Below are 25,383 nucleotides of genomic sequence, written 5' to 3' on the forward strand. Positions count from 1 at the left end.
TTGAGTTACCCTAACCCTAACTATGTTCTGTATTATCAGTTTATGCCTTGTCATACAATTGGTTTTGTATTTTTTGTGTTTAGTGCATTTCTTTAGCATATGTCCTTCATGATCCAAGAGGTGGCCAATCTCACCAACCACTCTAGATGGAGTAAGCTGGTAGGATGGTTGTAAGTTCAACTATACGTGATGCACAAGTATTCTTGAAACTCTTGTGACATGAGACTGAAATCTGGAATGATGGAGAAGCCTAATAAGACATCATTGGGTCCCAAGAAGAAGGTGATTGAGACATTGTGATTCGGTTACAAGTCATTCGTGTGTCTCACACAAAACCTAGCACTCCACAATATTTGCAAGATACTCTTTACAAGAGCATCGGCTTTGATACCATGTGAAGATATGCTAGGGTTTGTATTGAGGAAACACAAAAGGTACAACTATGACTAAAACACAAGAACTTAGATAGTGACATGCAAAACTCAAACCCTAAACGCAAAACGCAAAAACCACAAACACAAGCAAAGAAAGAAGGGAACTTTGAAGTAAATGAATCAATGTAGTAAAAAGAGTATACAAAATGCTAAAGGACATAGTGGTGAGTATCAGAGAGTGAAGTCCACAAAAGACGGTGTCGAAAGATGACATACCAGTGAGACAATAGGGTTTGCAGGAAGGAACACGAAGTGAACTCAGCAAACATGGAGAAGAGAAGAGAAGAGAGAAGAAACTCTGATGAATGGAATGATGAAGTTCTGAATCATGGAGTGAATGTGATACAAGGGAACAAGGAAGATGATGAAGACAATCACGAACCAGGAACTGCAATGTCCTCCTGAAGGGGTGTGAGGGCAGTGGAGAAGCTAGAGAGAAGAGGTGACGGACTGAATGAATCAACCGTGAGGAATGAATGAGAGAGTGGTCTATAAATAAATAGGCACAGTCAGTGTAGGGTGGCGCCCCTTTTTAGGGCTGCAAATCCTAAATGCAAAACGCAAAAATGCAAATTCCGGGTAAAAGGTAAAGGATTTCTCAACACCCCCTCTCAAGCACAAGAAGGAGAAGAAGAGAAGAGTGAGGTGGAGATGGAATGCTACATGCTGAAGAATGCTCATGCAACAGGTGCCACTTGAGCAGTGTCCCTCGTGGGAAAATTATTCACTTGTCCAAGCGCCCTAGTACAAAGATGATGAAAACATGCAATGCAGAGGAGGAATGTCGGACTTTGTGTGGTATCGAGAACCATAAGGATATGTCCGCACTCCATCTCGGGAGTTGGCTCCATGCTGACCAAGTGACCAAGGCAAGAAGAAGAAGAGGAAAAAGATGTAGAGGATCCTAGATCCAAGATTTCCACCTGAAAGGTAACCTGCAATAAAGAACACTAGACAAAGTGAACTAGAGAACCCGAAACTAAACCTCAGGAGAAAAGCCATTAGCTCCGTGCATCCATGTGAGAAGGAATACGAAGGCCTCATCACCAAGTCGCGGCTAAACCTCCAAGGCCCAGATCTAGGTAGATCCAAGGGTAGAAGAAGAAGGTAAAAGGCCTCCGCCAAGGTGTGCGAAGGACTGAGCGGTGGGTGGGAACCCCCTGTGAAACTGGAGGAATAGGAGCCCCATCTGAAGTCGCAGTAGATGTAGATGCAACAGAAGAGCGACTGTTTAATTGACTCCTGCATCTATTGCATCTGTTTAATTGAGACTAAGAATTTCACGAGGATGTGAAAATTTGATGCTTTGCTTATGTTTAATTGACATTTGATTAAAGGATTAATCAAATGTGCAATTAAAAGATGCACATGTATTGCACATGTGGGATGCAAGCTACTTTTTCACAGTTCAAGGCCGAAGAACCCTGTGAAAAAGTTGGGTGTCAAAGGCAAAAGTTGTAACAAGTTACACTTGTTAGATTCTAGGTGAATTTTGGTGTCAATTTGTCCTTAGAACCATTAATTGGCCATTAAGTGTCAGTGGTGACACTAGGGACTAGGCATTAATTAATGGATTAATGCTTGTCCAAGGGTCAATTAATGCATGGGACCACTTTGGATTGCAAATGGCCTAGCCAATTAATTTTTGGATGAGCAAGGTCAATTTTCTCGGCATGGATTAAGGGCTGAATTAATTTTCAGAATTAATTAATTCTGAAAATTAATTAAATGGCTGAAAATTGCTGAAAATGGATTAAGAAAGCTGCCACTTGGCAAAACTTTCCCATGCAAGTGGGAAAAAGGCTAAATAGGGCTCAAGGAAGAAAATCTCGTTTTTTCATTTTGGAGCTGTTGGGAAGAGGTGTTGGACTGTTACTGCCAGCTTTTGGGGCCATTTCCCAGCCATTGGAGACCATTTTGGTGATGGAGATTGCATATTCTTGACCTTGGGAAGCTGACAATTGCTGCTGATGCACTTTCTCCTGAAGATCACAGTCTCTGATGCTCCTATTGTTGTTGGTGCATCCGTTTGGGGCTGGTACAGCAGGGCAGCAACTGATTTTGATCAGTTCTTCGCGACAAATCTCAGAATTTTCTCTCTCTACAGCATTCTTTTTTTTTCGTAAAAGGTAATTGTATTAATTACGGAAAAAAGGTACAAGATTACATGATTACATGATTACATGAGACACGAGGGCCCTAGCCCAACGTGTGGGAAATCCCCCGTACTAATGCACTAAAAAGGTTACACCAATCATGGCAACGACCCAGAGGCAATTGCCATATGCCAGGGATGCAAATCCTCCCGAGGGAGCAAGTCAGAGTGCCGGATGAGATCTAGCTGCCAATGCAAGAGCCCTTTAAGCCTGGCAATATGTCTCGGTGCATTAGAGGCCGAATCAAAGAGAAAAGCATTGCGCGTGGTCCAAATGTGCCAGCATCCCCAGTATCTGAAAAAGTGAAATAAGATCTTCATATGTAACTGTGGCGGTGTGGGGTACTTTGGGCGCACAAAAACCCAATCGAAAGGAGTTAGTGAGGACCCCACCACTGCGCGCCAAATTTGCGACAAGAGTAACCAGATATTCTTGGCGAGCGGGCAAGAAAGAAAACGATGTGGGGCCGATTCCGCAGTAGTGGTACAGAAGAAACAATTGCCATTCGAGATTCGACACTTGGAAAGGGCCGAGGCAAGAGGAAGACCACCAATCATTACCCGCCAAAGAAAGACCTTGCATTTGAAAGGTGCCTTATTCAGCCAGCCCTCCATCAGCGTTGCCTGCCACCATGACAGCGATTTCCGCAGTCCCCAAACAGTATTAGCTTTCACACCCAGCCATTGGTGATCTTGAATGAGAAGATGATACACCTGATTAGTAGAGGCCTTTTCCAGACTCAACTGGCCTGCAAGGTCCCAGTCCTGCCAAGGACGATCCACAGCCAGGGCAGGAAAGGGTTGCCTACCCTGAAGCTCCGACAAAAGCTTTCCCCATAAACCACGGTATCCACGCGGGATCCTGAAAAGTCTCCTAGCAGTCCGAAACGATGCGAGGACATTGCGAGTGACAAGGGTAGCATCCGCAATCGAAGTCACACCTAACCGAGCCATGCGGTTAAATCTCGGTCTGAGCTGATGTTTGTCTTCCCATGAAAGTAATCTCGATACTGCCAACAATTCCAGCTGAAAGGAGTTAGTCTGCAAGCGGTCCCCTACTGGATGCCAACGGGCCTTTTGGAGCACCACTTTCCAAGAGCCGACCAAGTGCAGTAACAAAGAGGAAGAGGGACTGGAAAATCGAGAGTCGGCATTAAGGACATGCCACCAGGAGGCCCGAAGCCGTGTGTTACCATGGCGTAGCCCGCTGTCCTCAAGAAAATAACGGGCTATGATGGTCCACGGGTGATGATCCACACACATGGCACGAAAAAGAGACCAACGAAGAGCCAGCATATGAGTTTCTGCATCCAAAATAGCTCCACCACCCATGCGTTTAGGGGTACATGTATGTGACCATGAAATCCACGAAATGCCTGCCTGCAGTGAATCCTTCTTCCATAGCATGAAACGAATGGGATGAGTAAGAGCCTTCAAAGTAGTAGGCGTCCACGGCAGCAATGGCAGGAAATACGTTAGCATTGGTAGCATAATTGTCTGAGCCACTTTGAGGCGGACATGGAATGGCCACGCTTGCGACTTCCAATACATAAACTTCGTCGCCAGTTTTTGTGAAATCCACTCCAGTAGGTCCTTTGGCCGTACATCCACCCCCAATGGGTATCCAAGATGCCTGACAATGGAGCCACGCGAAACCACCTGGCCCTGCCAGCCTAATGACTGTAAATCAGGCTCCGTGCAACTGAGAATGACTGACTTAAAGGCATTGATGCGAAGACCAGAGGCCTGACCAAAGAGCGTCCAAACATCTAATGCCTTTCGAATGTTGTCCCTGTCCGCCCGCAAAATCATAAAGGTGTCATCAGCCAAAGATTGGCTAATGAAGTGCTGCCCCAAAGGAAGAGACAAGCCTGCCAGCTGAGCAGAAGCCGCCATTGAGAATAACATTGAAAGGACCGGGTGAGTCGCCAGGGCAAAGAAGAGAGGACTCAAAGGGCAACCCTGTCTGACCGAGCGTGCAAGGACAAATGGCTCTGTAACCCCACCATTGAGCATAACTCTTGAAGAAGCCGCAGCACTAATGGTGTAGATCAATCGAGACATCCGGGTACCAAAGCCCATAGCAGACATGAGATCTGCAATGAAAGACCAGTCCACATAGTCAAACGCCTTTTCCAAGTCCAATTGAATCAATACCACTTCTTGACTGGAGTGCCGCGCATAGTCAATAGCCATTTGCACATTTAAGAGATTATGCAGAATGTTGCGGCCCTTAATGAAACCATATTGGAGAGGATGCACAATAGCTGGAAGGTGCTTGTGAAGCCGATTCGCCAGCACTTTGGAGAAGATTTTATACATCGAGCCCATCAAAGAAATTGGTCTCCAGTGTTGCAGCTTTGACGGCGAAGGGACCTTTGGAATCAGTTTGATAAGGCCTTCTTTCCATGAGGAAGGCATGACCCCTGTTTCCCAAACCTGCTGAAACATGACCGCCAATGGCTTCACCAACTGTGTGGCCGAGTTCTCAAAGAATTCATTAGTGAGACCATCCCAACCAGGACTTTTATCCTTAGGCAGGTGCAACAAAACATCCATAACCTCCTCCTCGCAAATATCCGCCTTCAAAGTGGCTTGCATATCAAGTGGAACCTGCTAGCGGACCAGATGATAGAAGACCGAGCGGGCATGCGTAACTTGGCTAGAAGGCGAGGGAGAAGAACCAAGAAGTTCCATAAAATAATTTATGCACATATTGACAATGGTCTGCGGATCAGTGACCATGCGACCTTCCGAATCTTGGAGTCTAGTCATATTTTCGCGAGCCGGAGAAGCATGCAAGGCGCGAAAGAACTTATGAGACTGGCAGGCACTATCTTGCAATGTGTCAGTCAAGTTATGCAGCTTGGCCTGCTGATAAGATTTCAACTGAAACACTTGAATAAGATGGGCCAAACGCCTCTCCAGTGACAGCAGAAAATCATCATCTGGGGAATCCACGAGCAAGGAACGGACCAAAGCCAGTAAGTCCTCTGATGCATGTCGACGTCGCCGACAAAGAGAGGCATGATGAATCCCATACTGCCGAGCAACCCGCTGCACATTAGAGAGCAGCCGTGCAAATGAAGCCAAGCCCTCAGAGGCGAAGTCCAATAAGAACCTCTCAATCAATTGCTGCATATAGCCCTAAAAAATCTCTACAGCATTCTCTCATCTCCTTCAGCCTATGCTCAGCCATTCTCAGCAATTCTTAGCCATTCGGAGGAGATCTCAGCCATTTTTGGTGGGTTGATCTATAATTTCTGCAGTAAACCCTAACTTACAATAGTAATTAGGGTTTGGCAGCCACCTTGGGATCCGTGTCACAGATTGAAGGCTCAAGGGACTGAAATCAGCAGCTGATAATTGAAGATTATCAAGGGATTTTAGGAGCCAGCCCATCCCAAATTGATTTGGGGTAGCATTTGGCCAGCCAAGGGTCGAATTGGAGAAGTAGTCTTGGGTGAATCAAGGGGCAAATGACCCAAAAGGCTTGCTGGTCATTTCTAACAGCAAGAGAAATTGGTTAGCAAGAGAAGGTTGAAGAATCTCAAGTTGTACTCCTTCCAATTGAATGAAAGCTAAAGAAATACCGCAAGGGGCACTAGTTTTGGGGCCAACAGGGAGTATACTGTCCACGAATGTTATGGTAACGTGTGTATTTCATTTTATGTGCATTTATTTATTGCTGTAATTAACTCTTAAATCAGGTTATCACCACCCATTCCAAGAAGGAAGGCTGGTTACACATACTCTAACTCTCTAGTCTCCCTTCACCTCCGGTGATCTCTAACCAGCTCACATTCAGCTCATGTCTCCAGTTTGAACTTCAAATCTCAGCCGGACCTTGTGGCAGCCATAGCCAAAGTGCACCTACCCACCTTGGAGCTTCTAGATCTCTCTCTACAAGCCATATCTTCCAATGATTCCTTCTAGAGATATCTTCCTCTACTCAAGGCGCTTCCTCCTGGTACCTCAATTGATGGCATTGCTGCTCTACAACTCCAACATTGCAGAAATTGAAACTCGCTGCCTTGTTTGCGCCTGCGTGCTGTCGTACAACTCCTGCCACTCATGCGTGCCACAATCCAGCTTGTAGCTACAGGGCATGTGAAGCCCATTGTATGAGCTATCTCACCACCAGAGGGTTCTTCAAATGATGCACTAGAACTCGTGCTACAAGAGAAAAACCAGTCGGCCTGTTTAACCCTAAACACAAAACGTAGAAACGTAAAAATGCAAACTGCGGGTAAAGGGTGAAGGGTTCCTCGACAGACGGATCGTGAGTGCTATAACCACGAGTCGGAGATGAGAAAGTGCTGAATAATGAAGGGCCACAAGCTAATCACCAAAACACAACAGTCAAAGGCTGAAATCAAGTGAACACAACCATGTACCACCACAAAAGACTAAAAACTAATCACCGAGACAACGTGTTGAGAATAGCAAATGATGCTTGGCCATAGAGGCCAGATGTATGCCCATAGAGGCTGAATCTATGCCTTGAAGAGGCTAGAAGATAGACAATTGATGGATGCTATAGGAAGAGATGTTTAAAATCCCATATGCACAATGAGGACAGTGGTACTATCCAAAAAGCTATAAAGGCATGTACTTGGTTGACACTCATAACAAGGTAATGGTACTATCAGTTTGAGTCATTGTCAGTGTCATTATCCATCTTACACAAGAATGTGTCTATAAGTCCAAGCTAATCTATCTTGGAACCTAATTCACTTGTGTAACAGTTAGTCTATCTAAGTCTATGTCATCATGAGTTGTATATTTATCTTCCATCCTCCATAGCTTCTGCCATGCTCTAGATCCGTGTTTTGTAACATGGTATCAGAGCCCATTTGGGCATGGCACAACTCATACTCTGACTCTCCAGTCTCTCTTTACCTCTGGTGATCTCTAACTAGCTCACATTCAACTCATGTCTCCAGTTTCAACTTCAAATCTCAGCTCGACCTTGTGGCAGCCATAGCCAAACTGCAGCTACCCACCTTGGAGCTTCTAGATCTCTCTCTATAGGCCATATCTTCCAATGATTCCTTCTAGAGATATCTTTCAATGCTCAAGGCGCTTCCTCCTGGTACCTCAATTGATGACATTGCTGCTCTACAGCTCCAGCATTGCAGAAATTGGAACTCGCTGCCCTGTTCGCGCCTGCGTGCTGTCGTACAACTCCCACCACTCATGCATGCCATGATCCAGCTTGTAGCTATAGGGCATTTGAAGCCCATTGTATGAGCTATCTCACCACCAGAGGGTTCTTCAAAAGATGCACTACAACTCCTGCTACAAGCGAAAAACCAATCGGCCTGTTTAACCCTAAACGCAAAACGCAAAACGCAAAAACACAAAAATGCAAACTGCGGATGAAGGGTGAATGGTTTCTCAACAAATGGATCGTGAGTACTATAACCACGAGTCGAAGATGAAAAAGTGTTGAATAATGAAGGGCAACAAGCTAATCACCAAAACACAACAATCAAAGGCTGAAATCCAACGAACACAGCCATGTACCACCACAAAAGACTAAAAACTATTCACCAAAAAAAAGTGTTGAGAATAGCAAATGATGCTTGGCCATAGAGGCCAAATGTATGCCCTGAAGAGGCTAGAAGATAGACAATTGATGTATGCTCTAGGAAGAGATGTTCAGAATCCCATATGCACAGTGAGGAGAGTGGTACTATCCAAAAAGCTATAAAGGCATGTACTTGGTTGACACTCATAACAAGGTAATGGTGCTATCAGTTTGAATCATTGTCAATGTCATTGTCCATCTTACACAAGAATGTGTTTATGAGTCCAAGCTAATCTATCTTGGAACCTAATTCATTTATGTAACAATTAGTCTATCTAAGTCTATGTCATCATGAGTTATATATTTATCTTCCATCCTCCATAGCTTCTGCCATTCTCTAGATCCGTGTTTTGTAACATGGTATCAGAGCCCATTTGGACATGGCACAACTCATACTCTGACTCTCTAGTCTCCCTTCACCTCTAGTGATCTCTAACCAACTCACATTCAGGTCATGTCTCCAGTTTCAACTTCAAATCTCAGCTCTCGACCTTATGGCAGCCATAGCCAAAATGCACCTATCCACCTTGGAGCTTCTAGATCTCTCTCTACAGGCCATATCTTCCAGTGATTCCTTCTAGAGATATCTTCCTCTACTCAAGGCACTTCCTCCTAGTACCTCAATTGATGACATTGCTGCTCTACAGCTCCAGCATTGCAGAAATTGGAACTCGCTGCCCTGTTTGCACATGCGTGCTGTCATACAACTCCCGCCACTTATGCGTGCCACGATCAAGCTAGTAGCTATAGGGCATTTAAAGCCCATTGTATGAGCTATCTCACCACCAGAGGGTTCTTCAAAAGATGCACTACGGCTCCTTCTACAAGCGAAAAACCAATCGGCCTGTTTAATCCTAAACGCAAAACGCAAAAATGCAAAAATGCAAACTGCGAGTGAAGGGTGAAGGGTTTCTCAAAAGACGGACCGTGAGTGTGCTATAACCACAAGTCGAAGATGAGAAAGTGTTGAATAATGAAGGGCCACAAGCTAATCACCAAAACACAACTGTCAAAGGCTGAAATCCATTGAACACAACCATGTACCACCACAAAAGACTGAAAACTAATCACTGAGACAAAGTGTTGAGAATAGCAAATGATGCTTGGCCATAGAGGCCAAATGTATGCCCTGAAAAGGCTAGAAGATAGACAATTGATGTATACTCTAGGAAGAGATGTTCAGAATCCCATATGCACAATGAGGAGAGTGGTACTATCCAAAAAGCTATAAAGGCATGTACTTGGTTGACACTCATAACAAGGTAATGGTACTCACTTTGAGTCATTGTCAATGTCATTGTCCATCTTACACAAGAATGTGTTTATGAGTCCAAGCTAATCTATCTTGGAACCTAATTCACTTGTGTGATAGTTAGTCTATCTAAGTCTATGTCATCATGAGTTATATATTTATCTTTCATCCTCCATAGCTTCTACCATGCTCTAGATCTGTGTTTTGTAAGTCTATGTCATCATGAGTTATATATTTATCTTCCATCGTCCATAGCTTCTGCCATGCTCTAGATCTGTGTTTTGTAACACAAAGAACTATCAAGTGACAACAGGAGAGATGTCTACTAATGTGGGTGGCTTATTGGACAACAAAAACATAGGTACTACAATAGGCACCTAGTGGGAGAGATGGCAGCAGCTTGTTGCCTCGCACTAGATACTTAAAAAGCAGGCTGATCAAGTGCTATGATGACACAGTAGACGGACACCTCCAAACAACAAGGCGATGGCAAGAAACATGCCACCTAGGGCTAGATAGTAATGGGCTGCAATCAGTGATGGCTAGACAACAAATGATAAGTGGCCAATTGCAATTTACACAGTAGCATCAGGATGAAGATTGAATGGGGACAACCTATCTATTTACAAATGTGGATGGATCCTCCGAAATTAGGATTTCACAGAAACTCTCCCCGATTGCATAGTGTTTTTGCATTTTTCATTAAATAAGCATGTTTCGGGATTATTTAAGAGAGTAATCAACATATTATGCATTTCTTAGCTCAACAATGTACACTACCATTTTACTAGAAAGCAAGTGGAGCTAGGCATCATTTGCCTAGAATTTGTACCTTCATCAAATAATTTTGCAAATATTTTGACCAAACCAATCAATCGTCCAATCCTCTAGTATCTATTTCTACGGATCACAGTGAATACACCCTCCCCTTCAATATTGGTATAATGGAGAGAGGAGATATTTCCCTTTTACCATCCAACGGTGAGAGAAAGTGGCTTCTTCTTATATGATTTTAGTCATTGATATTTGTACTTTGTATCATCATCCATTCGCATGTTGATAATCGTGATTGTAAAAGGGCAAAGGGTGCTTAGGCAAGTAAACAATTCCTTTGTGAGGGCACTATCCAAGTGGCACCATAGCATAGAATTCTGTTTGAGCATCAAACTTTGCATTACCTCTTGCATTATCCCATACATTGGCATTGTGTTTTTGTGAACCAAGCACTTTAAATAAAGAGAAAGCATGTCTTCTCACAAGTCCCCATCCAAGGATGAAAATCTTCATTGCATCTATGCATATTTAACCCTTTTCCTTTATCAAAGATCAGTTGACTTGGATTCATCATATTCATGGCAACTCATATGGCAGCACCTTCTATGTCACCATACAACATATACTTCTATATTTTCCTCATCACCAATACCTTGGATAGGTAGTTGATATAGCTTTCTATTTTGTGATGTGGGATCCAACCATCCCTTTTTTTTTCCATGGGTACAAAAAATAATAATATTTTCCTTTATCAAAGATCGGTTGACTTGGATTCATCATATTCATGGCGACTCATATGGCAGCACCTTCTATGTCACCATACAACATATACTTCTATATTTTCCTCATCACCAATACCTTGGATAGGTAGTTGATATAGCTTTCTATTTTGTGATGTGGGATCCAACCATCCCTTCTTTTTTCCATGGGTACAAATAATAATAATAATAATAATAAACAACCCAAAGAGAGAGAGAGAGAGAAAGAGAGAGAGTTTTCAAAGCAATTTCATCGCATTTGCAGGTCCTAGTAGGCCACTAGGTAACCAACAAGCACTATTTGTCCAATACCTTCACCTCTTTAGGATGGCCCTTTGGACTCTCGAGGTAATATAATTATTGCATCTATAGTCTTGGTAGGTTCTTGGGTAGCCGACGATGCACCGTTGGACCAATGCCTTGGCTGCTTTGGGGTGGTGTGAGACATCTCCGGGTTTGCAATCCCTCTTGGATTCCAGATTTGGGCTTGAAATAGGGTGTTAGGCAAAAATGTACCTTAATTAGCTCTTTAAAACAGCCCTAAAACTCAAAATCACCAAACTTTATTAAATTTACCAAAAGTGTCTAGCTCCCATAAGCCAACACCCAAACTTTGAGAGGATCCACATCTCTAAAGAGGAGACTGCCCAGCCACTTTGTTCCATCCTCTCCATCAATTAGCACCAATCTCCCATTGTTGTTTATACCTTCCCATTGGCAAACATCTCAATTCATGGTGCTACCAGTCCTTCATCAGCTTTAGGTGACCTGTCCACGTGGCCCAAAAGGATACATTTGCTGCAAGTGAACCCTCTCCAACCCTGCCCACACAGATAGCACTTGACACCATCATCACCTGAAGCAGCAAAAGGCTGCATTAACAGTCTGCAGCAGCCACCTGCATCATCTTCATCAATTTCTACCTGCTGCCCATTGTTCCAAAGCTGCCTACCTTGCATTTTTGCTCTTATTCAAGCCGCCTTGCTGCCGCTACCTCTGATCAGAATGATCCGGACAAATTTGTTATCCTAATCTATGTTTGCAGTTGCTGATTAAATTGCATACAGAGGCTGCCTGCTGTGATTTGGGATCCATTCGGAGTACAACACACCCTCTTATTCATCTCTGACCTAGTCCATTCTGAGACATGGAGATTCAAGGTCTTATATTCACTCTTGTATAGTGTGTTTGTTGCGTTTAGCATAAATTATTCTCTCATCTCCCAGTTACTTTTCACCTTTGAGTTCTACTATTTATCACTTTGTGTTTTGTTATACACTTACAAGTTGTGTTTATCTTCTATGCTCAAGTATTTCTTTACAACACTTCTCTTGAGAACAAAAGGCTAAAAAGATGAAACATTTGCATCTGATCAATCTATGGGAGATACCTAAAGGCTTTTAATAACATAAAGCAAGCTATTGATAGGAGAAATGAAAAGCGACATAGACACCACACTGAAAAAACACCCGAAGTAAGGCAATATCACGAGCTGAAAAGTACTAGACATAAGTTATGTTACAAAGAGGATTTTGCATGCAATCTCAAGCCAAAAAGTACGACACAATAAATTAGGTTGCGAATTGGATTTTGCATTGCAATGCCAAAATGTAGCGCATATCTAATTTGTATAAATATTTGTGCCCACTAGATTGTATATATCATGCACTCAGCTCCTCTTTATTGGGCCTTCTTTGTACTTCCCTATTACCTTAGGAATTTTCTTGAGGTTTCATTAATACAATTTTCTTTACTCGGAATGTGTGTGTTGCCTAGCTAGAAACATGTTCGTGTGGACTGTGGGAGTGGATTTCAGTGTAAGCTACTTGAATACTAAGCAGCCAATAGCTGCTGCTATAGCTGATCTTTCACTACCATGTGATTCTTTGCACATCACCCAAATCAAAGTCCGGTATGCACTGCTAACTAAGTTGAATTGAGCCTCAAGCAGGCTGATGTCCTGTGATGCTCATCTTGCTTGTGATAGCTAAGGCTTCAAGTATTTTGTTTGTTGTCTGCACTATTCCCTTTCATCTCCAGATTTGGCATTAGCAGGCATTGATAATCACCGTATGGAAAACTTTGCATGGGGGGCTTACTATTACGTGTGAAACAGGGAAGACGTTTTCTCTTTGTGAATTTTTCCAAAAGACAGTTCACAGAGCAAACCTGGGAGCCTGGGGTCGTTGCCTCCATGGCCATCGTCTAGAGTGGTAAAGGCTGGTCTTTGTTATTTCCTTCGATCTTCCAGAGAACTCTTTTGTAAGCCCTTAACGTTGGTGGGCGCTAGCTATCAAGTGCAGTCACAAGGCCTTCGTCTTTTCTTTTCTTTTCTTTTCTTTGATCTTCTAGAATAGCATGTGTAGGTGTAAAGGGACTCCCATGAGAGTCTACACTACTTTAGAAGTGGAAGAAGTACTAGACATCTCTCCTATCTATCCTAACATGGTGGGAAAGCATGCAACCCTCGATTCACAGTAGTTTGGACAAACATGGCCGACCAAAGGTCCATGGGTGTTTTTCGACCAAAGATTCGTTGTGTAAGTGTTGTTGGACTTAATAAACAAGCAACAAAAGCACCTTTCCATTAGGTGGTAAGGCCTTTGTGTAGCTCACAACAACTCATCAGTTCAAGTCCTGCTGGCAACTAGGCGTTCATCTATCCAAGCCCTAGGTGACTATGTTATGTCAATCAATTTATAATTTCCATTGGCACTTTTTTAACAACAGCACATTTGGACATGTGTGAACCCAACCTTAGATTTGAAATAAATAGCAACCCTATCTCTTACTATACATGGCAAAAAAGCATGCAACTCCAAATCAAAATAGCCAAGAAAAGCCAAAACTCTTTGAAAAAGACCAATATTTTTGTTTCCCAAAATAGTAGTATAGAGAGAGTGAGAATCAAGAATTGAGAACATTTTCTCTCCAAAAACACCTTTTTAAAAAAGAGCAACACAACTTTATAACCAAAATAATATAGAGAGAGTAAGAATTGAGAATAGCTAAAAGAAAATAATGTGTCTTCAATTACAAGTCACTGAATCCCACCAAAAATAGAGACAATAAGTAAAAACACTTATCACTAGTCACTTGTTCACTCGAGTAGAATGCCTCCAATTTTGGAGGGACCTCTATAGGCAATAATGTGAGCATGCGGTCTGGCAATTCACAGCATGTGAGCTACATGGCTAGAAAACTATAGAGTTCATCTAGTTTAAGCTTTCAATCTTCATTCTCATTTTCGAAGGTTAATGGTCTACTTTGATGTTTTACACCCCTATTTTACTTCATGCTTGTCATTCTTACTTAGTTGTCAATGTGTGCATGTGAGAGTAGATGTGTACTAGGCCATCCTCTTATGCAATCTTCTACTCTAATAGGTCCTTAGAATATCCCTAGCAAGTTGGTCTTTGCCCCCAATGTTCTATATAACAAAATGGCAATCATAGTGCATTAGTAATCAATAGTAATGCATTAGTAATGGAAGGAATATATACATATATAAATTAGATAATCACATTTCATCTTGTGCAACTTGGGAAATAAAAAAACAATGATGACAAATAAAGAGGAAATAAGTTGCACAATTATAACACATTAGTAATGGAAGGAAGGTATAAATATATAAAATAGATACTCACATCCATGCGAAACCTACTTTAAAAAACCAAATATGATAAATAAAGGCCAAATAAGTTGCACAAACAAAAAAAAAGAGAAAGTATGGCCTTTTCTTTAAGGACATAAGAGTAAGAAGAGGGCATGAAGGGTGGATAGTGGAAATGAGCATTAGCATTGATAGCCTCTCTCTCTCTCTCTCTCTCTCTCTCTCTCTCTCTCTCTCTCTCTCTATGTACCATGGGTGACAATGTATGTACCGGTTCACATTTGGAGGAGATGTAATGGAGCATGTGAGGAAATATGTCTATTTGGGAATCACCTTCTCTAGCCCACATTTTTCGTTTGAGAGGGGTATCAGAAGCACGTTTGGCATGAGGATATGCAACACTACAGGCAATCAAGTGTCAATGTGCTCACATATAGTTCTAGGAGCCTCACACCAAAGTGTGGTTTTTTGACACCCTAGTCACACTTACACTACTATATGGACCACATATATGGGGTTGCAGCTTGTACCATAAGCGTCTTAGCCCATTCATGGATCAAATTGGAGCAGAGAGAGATTATTACGATGGTTACGATAGCATGGAAATGCCATTGATCGTGATGATAGCATGTATGATTATGAGTAAGCCTTCCATCACACATCCCATTGTCAAAGTAGAGCTAGGGGCAGCATCTATAGTTATGGAGGCACTCTTTAGGGTAGTGACCTTTTGGCATAGATTATGGGAGCTTCCACATCATAGATACTTAAGATTGGCACTGACTTCATCTAAGCAACTAGCAACATGAGGCAAGAAGAATTATTGGTTTTCACATGTGACTATTTGGATGAGCCTACATGGTTTGGATATTGACCGCCGTCTTCCACCTTTTGACTACAACCTTGACTACCCTACACTTTCTCTCAGCCGACAAACTTTTTCCACAAACCCAACCTTGATGATACTACTAGCCTAGCAAAGATAGAGCCGTCCTACTAAACATCTTTCATTCCACGCTGTGGAGTCACATTGTATAGAGCCATTTTACTTCGTCGAGCATGATGACCCCATCTACCAACCGCATTCGAGGAGGCTACACCATGATCAGATCAAAGCCATTATCATGAGACACCAAAGAAGCACCATCAAGCATATCAATGGAGAAATTAGAGATTGCATCATAGCTAAGATCATGTGTAGATCTTGAGATTTTTGGCTATAGCCTATAGTCTCCACCACATTGTTTGTACATGTTTCTATCAAATTTGGTTTTCCTTTCCTTTTCTTTTATATCGATGGGACAACACTAGACATGGTTTAACCCTAGCATAGTCCCAACATACAGTTATTCTTAGCATTGTTTTATAGGCAACTTACTTATTTTCATGTTATCTTTACCTTACTAATGAGATGACATTAGATATGGATGTACTCTGGATTTTGTCTCATACACCATATTGGCCTTATGTTGACATTAATATATCTTTCTTTCTTTCTTTCTTTCCCTCTAAAGAGGGGTGATAGGGATATCAATAGCCCTACTCTAAAAGTTGTAATGCATGGCATGTTTTCAAATGTAAGTAGCTACACTAGAGATAAGTATCAGAATTGAAAGTACTATACTCAAAAGTGTGATTCATGATGCTCGAGCAAGATCCTTGTACTGAAAATTTGAACCACCATTAGAGTCCTGCTCCATAATCAAGAGATTGAACAATCGTGTTGAGAAAATTAAACACAAAAGACTGTGTGTGCGCTATGCTTGCACCAATATGTGTGAGATTATCTAACAAAATATGTGCATCAATATGCAAAGGCTCTGCATGTAGACACATAAGCTTGCACATGGCTACTGTTGTGTGTGAGGCCATATTGAGAAAAGGAGGGTGTCAGAGAGATCAATAAAGTATTTTCTCTAACTCTAGAACCCTACCACAACTCATCAATACTCAACCCATCAAATCAGAACTCATCGAAACATAACTTGCCAACCTATCAACTTTCAACTCTTCAACTTGTCCACTGTCAATTTGCCAACTTGCCAACTATCAATTTGCCAACTAGTCAATACAGCAACTCATCAATGCATAATTTTCCAACTTGTTGTTTGTCAACTTGTCAATTGTAAATTTGCTAACCTGTTAATTGTCAATTTGCCAACTTGTCAACTATCAATTTGTCAACTTGCCAACTAGTCAACAAACTCATCAATGCATAACTCATAGACTTGTCAACTTATCACCTATTAACATACCAACGAAGATGTCACTTGTCAACTCATCAATCCCAACCGAGATGCAACACATCAACTCATCAACTTGTCAATCCATCCAAAATGACATGACAATTCATTGGCACGTGATTTGTCAATCCATGAATGCATAAACTTACCAAATTGATCAATCTATCAACATGAGAATTTCTTAAGACATGGACACAAACTTGTTGCCTCATAAATTTGTCAAGTCATCATAGGAACTTGTCAACATATCAATGCTAAAATTTGCCAGTCCATTGATACAAAAATTTGATCAACTCATTGAGACACAAACTTGTTAATTCATCAACAAGTAATTTGTTAACATATTAAAAGGTGGAGTAGGAGTGGAAGCAAGAGAGAAGAAAGAGCTATGAAGCTCCAAGTAAAGAAGAGAGAGACTCATGTATGGGAACTCCAATAGTCACAATGTGTGACATGTCTTCCCTTCTTCTATTGTCATAGTAAAAATAAAGAATAAAGTGACAAAGTACAAAGTGTACATAGAAGTACAACAAGATGAGGATTAGATGTCATATCATCCTATGTCGCTTACTTAAGTCCATAAAGACTCTTTCTCAACTTGCACACTAGGTGTTCCTTGCCCTTTTCCTTGAAGCCCTTAAGCTACTACATATAAATGTCCTCATGCAAATCTCCATAAAGAAAAGTCATTTTAGCATCCATTTGGTACAAGTCCATACCCATATATGCAAACAAGGCCAATACCAAGATAGTCATCTTGACCAAGGAGAGAAAAGCTCATCAAAATCAACTTCCTTCTCCTACTTAAAAGCCTTAACAACTAATCTAGCCTTATATGATGGGTTAGAGCAACTAGGGGCTCTCTTTAACTTGTACACCCACTTGCATGGCCATGTATATCTCCCATTGGGCAAAGAAACCAAATCCCATATATGGTTTTTCTATAGTGAAGCATATTCAAATAGCATGGCCCTCTCCCAAGAGTAACTATCACATATGCATATAGTCTCATCATAAATGAGAGGCTCACCGACATCTTTCACCATGACATAATGCATAGAGGGCTCAAATTGATCAAGAGGATGTGAGGCTTGAGTGGATCATCTCAGGAGCTATCGAGCATATACAACATGTCTTCTTTGTCCAACATCATGATCCTATACATAGGCAGATCTTGGGCTACTACATCATTACCAGTTGCAACAAACTATCTAACCAGGAGGATTGGCTATACTATAATAGGAGGTTCCTCCTAAAATATCACCCTACGTATATCATTCACCTACTCTGGTCTCATATGTATATTTTTCTCATGTAATATGATATCATGGCTATGAATAACCTTTTGAGCTTGCGAATCCCAAAGGTGATAGCCCATTTCACCTACATCACCATATCCAAGAAAGATGAAATTGAGGACTTTGGATCCAACGTATTGCACTTGTCTTTGGAAATATGGCAAAAAGCCTCATATCCAAAGACTTGCAAGTGTGCATATGAGGAGAGTTTACTAGACCATACCTCGTATGCAACTCTACTACCAAGAGCACTACATGGGGATTTATTAATGAGATGAACTCGAGTAGTAATTGCCATAGTCCAAAAGTATTATGATAAGTGTGCATGCCTAGCATTTTGTGGACTCTTTCTTAAATAGTCTTATTCATGCGCTCTGTAACATCATTCTTCTAGGGTGGTGTGTATGGGGGCAATCAACTGATGCTTAATACTCCTCTCATCACAAAGCTCCTCAAAAACCTTAGAGACCTATTCACTCCCATTGCCATATCATAGGCATTTCAACCTATGTCCAAATTGATCCTCAACCATAGCTAAAAAGCATTGAAATTAGGTAGCACCTCTGATTTCTACTTAATGGAATAGGCCCAAACCTTATGTGAATAATCATCAACAAATTTGACAAAATACTTAGCACTATCTAATGATTGACAAGGCATAAGATACTAAATGAACAAGAGCTAAACTTTTTATGAAAGTTACATGTTTGTCTATCATATAAACAATGATCACAAGAGTCAAAACATAAGTAGTCAAGAGGTAGCAAATGCTACAAACAAGTGAGTACTTTCATTCCTTTTAGAGATATATGTCCAAGATGGTGATGCCAAAGAGATGCATGAGGAAGATTGGTCATGGACAAGACATGATCAATAGATCTAGTTACAAGCAAATGATATAGGTTGTCAACCTTGGCACCTCAAGAAAAAACAAGACTACCATGAGCAATCTTCCATGCAAAATCACCAAAAGAGACATGCTACTTGTCTCATCATCCAACTGTCCAGCTAAAATAAGGCTTTTAGTCAAAGCTAGGATATGCAGTGTTATCTCCAAGTCTAATAAAGCTTGTAATAGTATGGTGGCTATGAAACCAATGACAATGCAAAGTAACATGGAAGAAAGCCCCCGAATCAAGAAGCCAACACTGACAGTAAGAAGACAAAGAATTAGTCAATTGAGTGAAGGGGAGCTACGGAGCTCTACCCCGAGACCTACTGACCGCTTATTGATCAAGCATTTCAAGCCGAGCAGCCATGGCTACCTCTCACATAGGCGATGCGCAATGCCTACTTTATGGGTGTAGTGAGCTTACCTTGATGCTCAATTGAGTTCCCTCCTCTCTCTTGCACTCCGGTAGCTCCATGATCCTTGCAGCAAGCTCAAGCAAGCTCAAGCCCTCTCCGTCAAGCTCCATCCTCCATAGCTGCGCGAGAAAAGAGAAGAGAAGAGAAGAAGAGAAGATGAAGAGAGAAGATGGGGAGCTTCTTCTCCATGATCCCTCACTCTCATACACTTACTCCCTCACACTCTCTCAATCCCTCACTCAAGCACAAGCAAGAAGGTAAGAAACAAGAATAGAAGAAGAAGAAGCTTTGGCCACACACAAGAATGATCTTCTTATTCACTTTTGAACTTTATATACATGCCCTACTTTTTGGGCGGTCGTCCTCACTTTTTACATGGCCGGCCATTAGCCTAGGCCCTCCTTTCCTATTTCCCACTACTCTAACTTATCCCATTCCCAACTAGTGCATACAATTTGCATAGGAGTGAGCCTAGCACTCTTTTACAAGGATTCAGAAGCGCTTTCACAATTAATGGTGCGCTTTTACTCTTTTCTTTTCTTGAGGCGACATTGAGGCCTTCTAGAGAGGTCGTCGTTCAAAATTTTCAGGGTCTGACTTCCATTCGGGGCACCTTTTCCTTCCTTTGTCCTGTGCCCTTTCGGTTATCTCCTTTTTCTATTTTCCCGCTCCTCTGTGCTGCAGTAAACATTGAGTAGCATCAAGTGATGAAGCAACAAGTATCTAATAATGGGAATTGTACTCCAATGCATTTATCTCCTCTGTCTTCACACTAGTTTTATGCATAATCTCAATGGACTTTGCACTTTCACTTTTCCCTTACCTTTCTCATTGTGCTTATAATTGTGCATTTTATGGCACTACGGTCTAATGCAACCCTGCTACACACAATAATGACATATCAAAGAGAACTTACAACCGCAGGACTTACTATGACATTGCCCATGCGACTTAGACTGAAGCTTTCACAATTATCATTTCCATTTTTTCCTCTCACTGTAAAAGTGCTTGAGAAGTGTAGGCGGCATCATTATTCTTCTTGTTGATTTCTTCTATGAGTAAAGCACTGTCTACATCATTGCATTTAAAAATGACTTCAAGAGGATAAGAACACATAATAGAATGGAATCTATCCCATGACTCTGGTAGTATAATAAGCAAGAGCAAATAATTTATATTATCCTCAAAGTGAATGCTTTGTGAGATAAGCTGGCTGAAAATAGAGTGGAACTCATTCAAATGAGTAGACATAGGGATGCTCTCCTTTATGCGAAGGTCCATAGGCTCTTCAACCAATATTATTGAGATGCATGACTCTATATGTTATAAAGATCACAAATTTTTTTCCATAAATCATATGCACCACCATCGATTAAAATAGCATTGAAGTACACATGTTAGACAAAGACTAAATGATAATAGACTTACATAGTTCATCAAGCTCCTCCAAATCATATTTATCCCAAATTTTTGGCTTTATGTCCTTAGCTTTCAATGGCCTAACTTACTTTGTTTGCACCAATACCTACCATATTTGAGTCTTCCAATACCTAGAGTTGTTGTCATTCAACTTCTCCATGTTGAAAATAGCACTATCATTGGATACATTTGAAGCACCTACCATTATGTCTACAAACCAAATAGAGTATGAGCTACTATAATAACTACAAATAAACCCCAAAATTTAGCCAAAGAGAGTACAATAGAGAAGAGACCAAGCTAGTACATTGTTGTCCACAAGCAACAAACACTGGACTACTTAAACAAAGCATCTGCTCTCAAAGAAATTACTCAAAAACAATTTTCTATAGGGATGTTCAAAAAACTGTAGTAAATGACCATATATCTATAGGAAAATGACCCAAAAAAAGAATGATCTTCCATTGCTAGGGAGATCCAAGTAGCAACCAAGATGTAGAATGAAACTAGTAGTGTAGCAACCAATTGTCAAAATATCCAAGGTGTCAAATACATAGATGCATACAACAATGCGTATTAAGCATGCATCCACCACTTAAAATCCACTAATAATGATAGGTATAGGGTATCCAAGCTCAAAAGTAAATCAGCCCACAATCATGAACCTATATAATGAACATTGTCTATATAAACCAAGAGACCATAAAAGAGTCTCCCACTAACTCAAACGATCCAAGCTCTACAATGTAAGTACAAATGTCTCCCACTAGAAGTGAATCCAAAATGTCCAAGAGCACAACAAATCTTGATACATTAAGTACATAGCATCTAGATGTCCAAAGATATGAGTTAATACATCCAAGAGCATATATTAACAATAAGCCTTCAACCCACAAGTGAAAAATTATTGTATCAATGAGCAACCACCAAAATTCATTTAACTAGCTCAAATATGAAGTTATAAGCTCATCACATAAGCATATCAGGGCATATACATCAATGCCAAGCATCAACAGATACATGTGGAATCCTCGAAGTGCTTGTAGGCATGTAATACATAGACCTTCATAGTGAATGCTTGTCGTCCAAACTTTGCTATAGTAAAGAACTCTTCAATTGTCAAGCTATTCGAGCTCTAAACAATCCAAGAGCGCCCAAGCATCAAACTAATATCTCAACATCAAAATACCATGTCGTAAGCATAACATAAGCATTATGGAACTCAATGTATGATGTCCACATGGTCTTACAGTAGAATTATACCAAATTGTGAGACAATGGTTGAGCAAGAACTCCTCCAGGAGTACCCAAGAGTAATCCCTTTAATGCAAGGAAAATTGCCAATGAGTTGCAAGTAGTAAGAGACAACTAGTACTTGAAGTAGGAGATGTCCAAGGGGGTTGAAATCAACACAAAATACACTTTTCTTCAGCTACTCCTCACCTCAATGATCAATTAGCAATGTTCTATGGTGCCTTTGGAAGCTAACAAAAATGCTAGGAACCAGCCTTGATGAAGGGTGAAGTCAAAAGATACCTCAAGAGTGAAGGGTTGGGGGAGCCATGAAAGCTTGAAGTGAAGCTCTCTTCTTGGGCTAAAGTAAAGACTAATGAAGCTCCTCAAATGCCCGTTCTAATACCAATTGACGAGTGAAACAAGAGTTGAAGCATGAGTAGTAAGATCTACGAAGGTTCAAGTAAAGAAGAGAGAGACCAGTGTGTGGGAACTCGGGTAATCCTAATGTGTGACATGCCTTCCCTTATCCTATTGTCATAGTAAGAATAAAGAATAAAGAATAAAGTGGCTTGCTGCTTGCAATGTACAGGTGTTTGGGTGGTAAGTACAAGTAAATATCGACAGCTAGGCAGCACAGGTATCAATACACCAACTTGTCAACTTGATGTCACATAAAACTAGCAACATGGAAAAACTTGTCAAGATATAAATTGAAATGTTAATACATGTACCTCATCAACACATAAGCCAACTCATCCATACTTAAAATTATCAACTTGTCAATGTTCAAACTTGTTAACTTGTTAGTGCATGAAACTTGCCAACTCATTGACACAAGGAAACTTGTGTCAACTCGTAGACTTGTTAACTTGTCACTGCATGAAACTTGTCAACTCATTGACATAAGGAAACATGTTGACGTCAACTTGTGAAACATGAAAAGTCGTCAACATGTTGACACATAAACTCATCAACACACAAACCAATCAACTTATCAAAACATAAATTTGTCAACTTGGTCGTAGTTAAAATATGTTAATTGATCCACCCATAAATTGTTCAACTTGTCTATGCCTGCTGGTGGGTTCATTCTATGGTTACATATGAGTGTGTTCCTTCTTAATTACAAACAATCCTCAATTTACAGTCACTATGTGTGTGTGTGTGTGTGTGTGTACTCTCTTCCACGCACTATGCGCAATCAGGATTTTGGCTTTTCTTAGGTGTACTTCAAGTGCTGGAAAATAGTACGAGTGCGAAGGTAAAGTGACTATGCGGCTCTCGCACTCTCATTTACAAGTTTGGCCTAATAGGCTGTAAGTTCACTTTCTGGCCGTTCTCACTGGTCCTAGGGTCTATGTTGTGTCGTTCAGCTCGGTAGAGATTTGTTTGGGGATCTATGGCTCAGTCTAGTGCTACTGGCGCCTTGGATTACTAGCTGGTTGGCTAGAGTCGCTTCTGAGTCTGTGTTTCACTGATTTTTCTATTTCTTGCACCAGAAAGGTGTTTTAAGCGTCTGTATGGCCTTTGGGGGTTTGCATGATAGTGATTTGGTACAGTCAGGGTCTACAGGTTAAATTTTTTTGAAAAAATCCAATTCGGCCCACCATGTCCGAATTGTAGGGGCTGAATGTCTGATTTCGCCCATTTGAATGGTCAAGTCACAAATGAGAAAGGGCCGAATGCAATTGGTCCAAATGTCAAATTCGACCAGTTTGAATGTGTTTGTCAAAGGGCCGAATGGTTGAACGGCTGAGGGTCAAGTCAGGTGGGCCGAATGCAAAGTTGGTCCGAATGGTGAATTCGGCCAGTGTCAGCTTGTTCGAGGGGGGTTGTGGGCCGAGTCGATAGGGCCAAGGGCCAATTTTAAAAGGGTCCAAGTAAAATGGCCTGAATGGTTGATTCGACTGGGCCGAGTCTTAAGCATCCGAATGGTGGTGGGCCAAATGGCCAAACACACAAGAGGGTGGTGGGCTGATTGTGGGGTTCGGGCCAGAATTGTCGTCACTTGGACGGGCCGAACGTGGCGCGATTTTGGCAGATACAATGACAAATCGATCAAATCGCATAATTTAAGTCATGACATATAGTACGCACCTCCAGATCAAAGCTATGGATAGAGGGGAAGAATTGTATATACCTGCAAATGCGCAAAAAACTCTTGGGTGAAGTGATCGATCCAACGCGGGCAATGGATCTCTCTTTCTCTCTCTCTCTCTCTCTCTCTCTCTCTCTCTCTCTCTCTCTCTCTCATATAATGCCACAGTTGCAAATGAGCTCTCCCTTGGTCTCTTGGATTATAAACCCTTCCCCTTGACCTCTCCAATCACTCTCTTAGTGACATAAATCCATTCAAGCACTCTTTTTTTCCCATATTTCTTGATTTGTGCTCTGTTTGGGCTTTGTTTTATAACAGCAACCCTAAATCTTTCCGCTTCACTTTCTTGATCCTACCTACTCTAAATGCAACAAAAATCAAAAGTAAAGTACTGAAATGATTTCTCCTACTTGCCTAATCATCAAAAACCAAAAATATTTACTTGTTGCAAGGATTAAAAACCCAAAATCATCTATCTATCTCAAGCTTCGGTTCAGGGATGAACCCTTACTTTGATGCTCGAGTTGAGGTGCGCAAGCGCTCAAGCTTGAATCCATTGGTCCCGGCAACAACGAACCAAAATGTAGGGGGAGCTCATTGCTCAACCGCCAAGACCCACAGACCGCTTATCCCTTCAAGCGAGCACCTACGGCTATCTCTCACCTAGCTGATGAGCCTTCGATCCTGCGAGTGTGGTGAGCTTACCTTGATGCTCGATGGAGTAGCCTCTTTTCTCAAGCCCTTTGATAGCTCCATAGTTCTAGATGCAAGCTCAAGAATCCTCAATCCTCCACCTTGCTCCATCCTCCATAGCAGTGCGCGAGACAAGAGAAGAGAAGAAGAAGAAAGGAGAAGATGGAGAGCTTTATCTCCAAGATCCCTCACCTTCACACACTCACTCCCTCTCTCAAGCACACACAAGCAAGCAAAGAGAAGAGAGAAAGAGAAGAAGATGAGCCCACTTTTACCACATACCAAAGAATGAGCTCTTTATTCACTTTTTAACTTTATGTACAAAACCCTAAATCCCTTTTGGGCGGTCATCCCCTTATCTCCTTTTTTACATAGCCTAGGCCCTTTTTCCCATTGTTCTCCTATCTTCCTAGCTTTCTTTCTACCACCTATCGACCTTTACAATTTACATAGGAGGGAGCCTAGTGCTCTTTTACAATAATTTTAGGGGCACCTTGCATTTAAAAATG

General features: G+C 41.4%; 1 protein-coding gene across 1 annotated transcript in view; it reads right to left on the bottom strand.

Annotated features, from left to right (window-relative positions):
• LOC148018942 (neurochondrin family protein) overlaps window positions 1–13,318 on the bottom strand; it is a 117,102-nt gene extending 103,784 nt beyond the window's left edge. Inside the window, exon 1 of the mRNA XM_087701428.1 lies at window positions 13,136–13,318. Within this exon, the coding sequence (XP_087557554.1) occupies window positions 13,136–13,168 (33 nt within the window). The 5' untranslated portion in view covers window positions 13,169–13,318. The remainder of the gene's footprint in view (window positions 1–13,135) is intronic.
• Window positions 13,319–25,383: the final 12,065 nt, after the last annotated feature.

Source organism: Lygodium microphyllum, chromosome 20, assembly GCF_053477565.2.
Source record: "Lygodium microphyllum isolate KBCC chromosome 20, Lygodium_microphyllum_v1.1.10, whole genome shotgun sequence".
In the NCBI taxonomy this organism is placed as follows: Eukaryota; Viridiplantae; Streptophyta; class Polypodiopsida; order Schizaeales; family Lygodiaceae; genus Lygodium; species Lygodium microphyllum.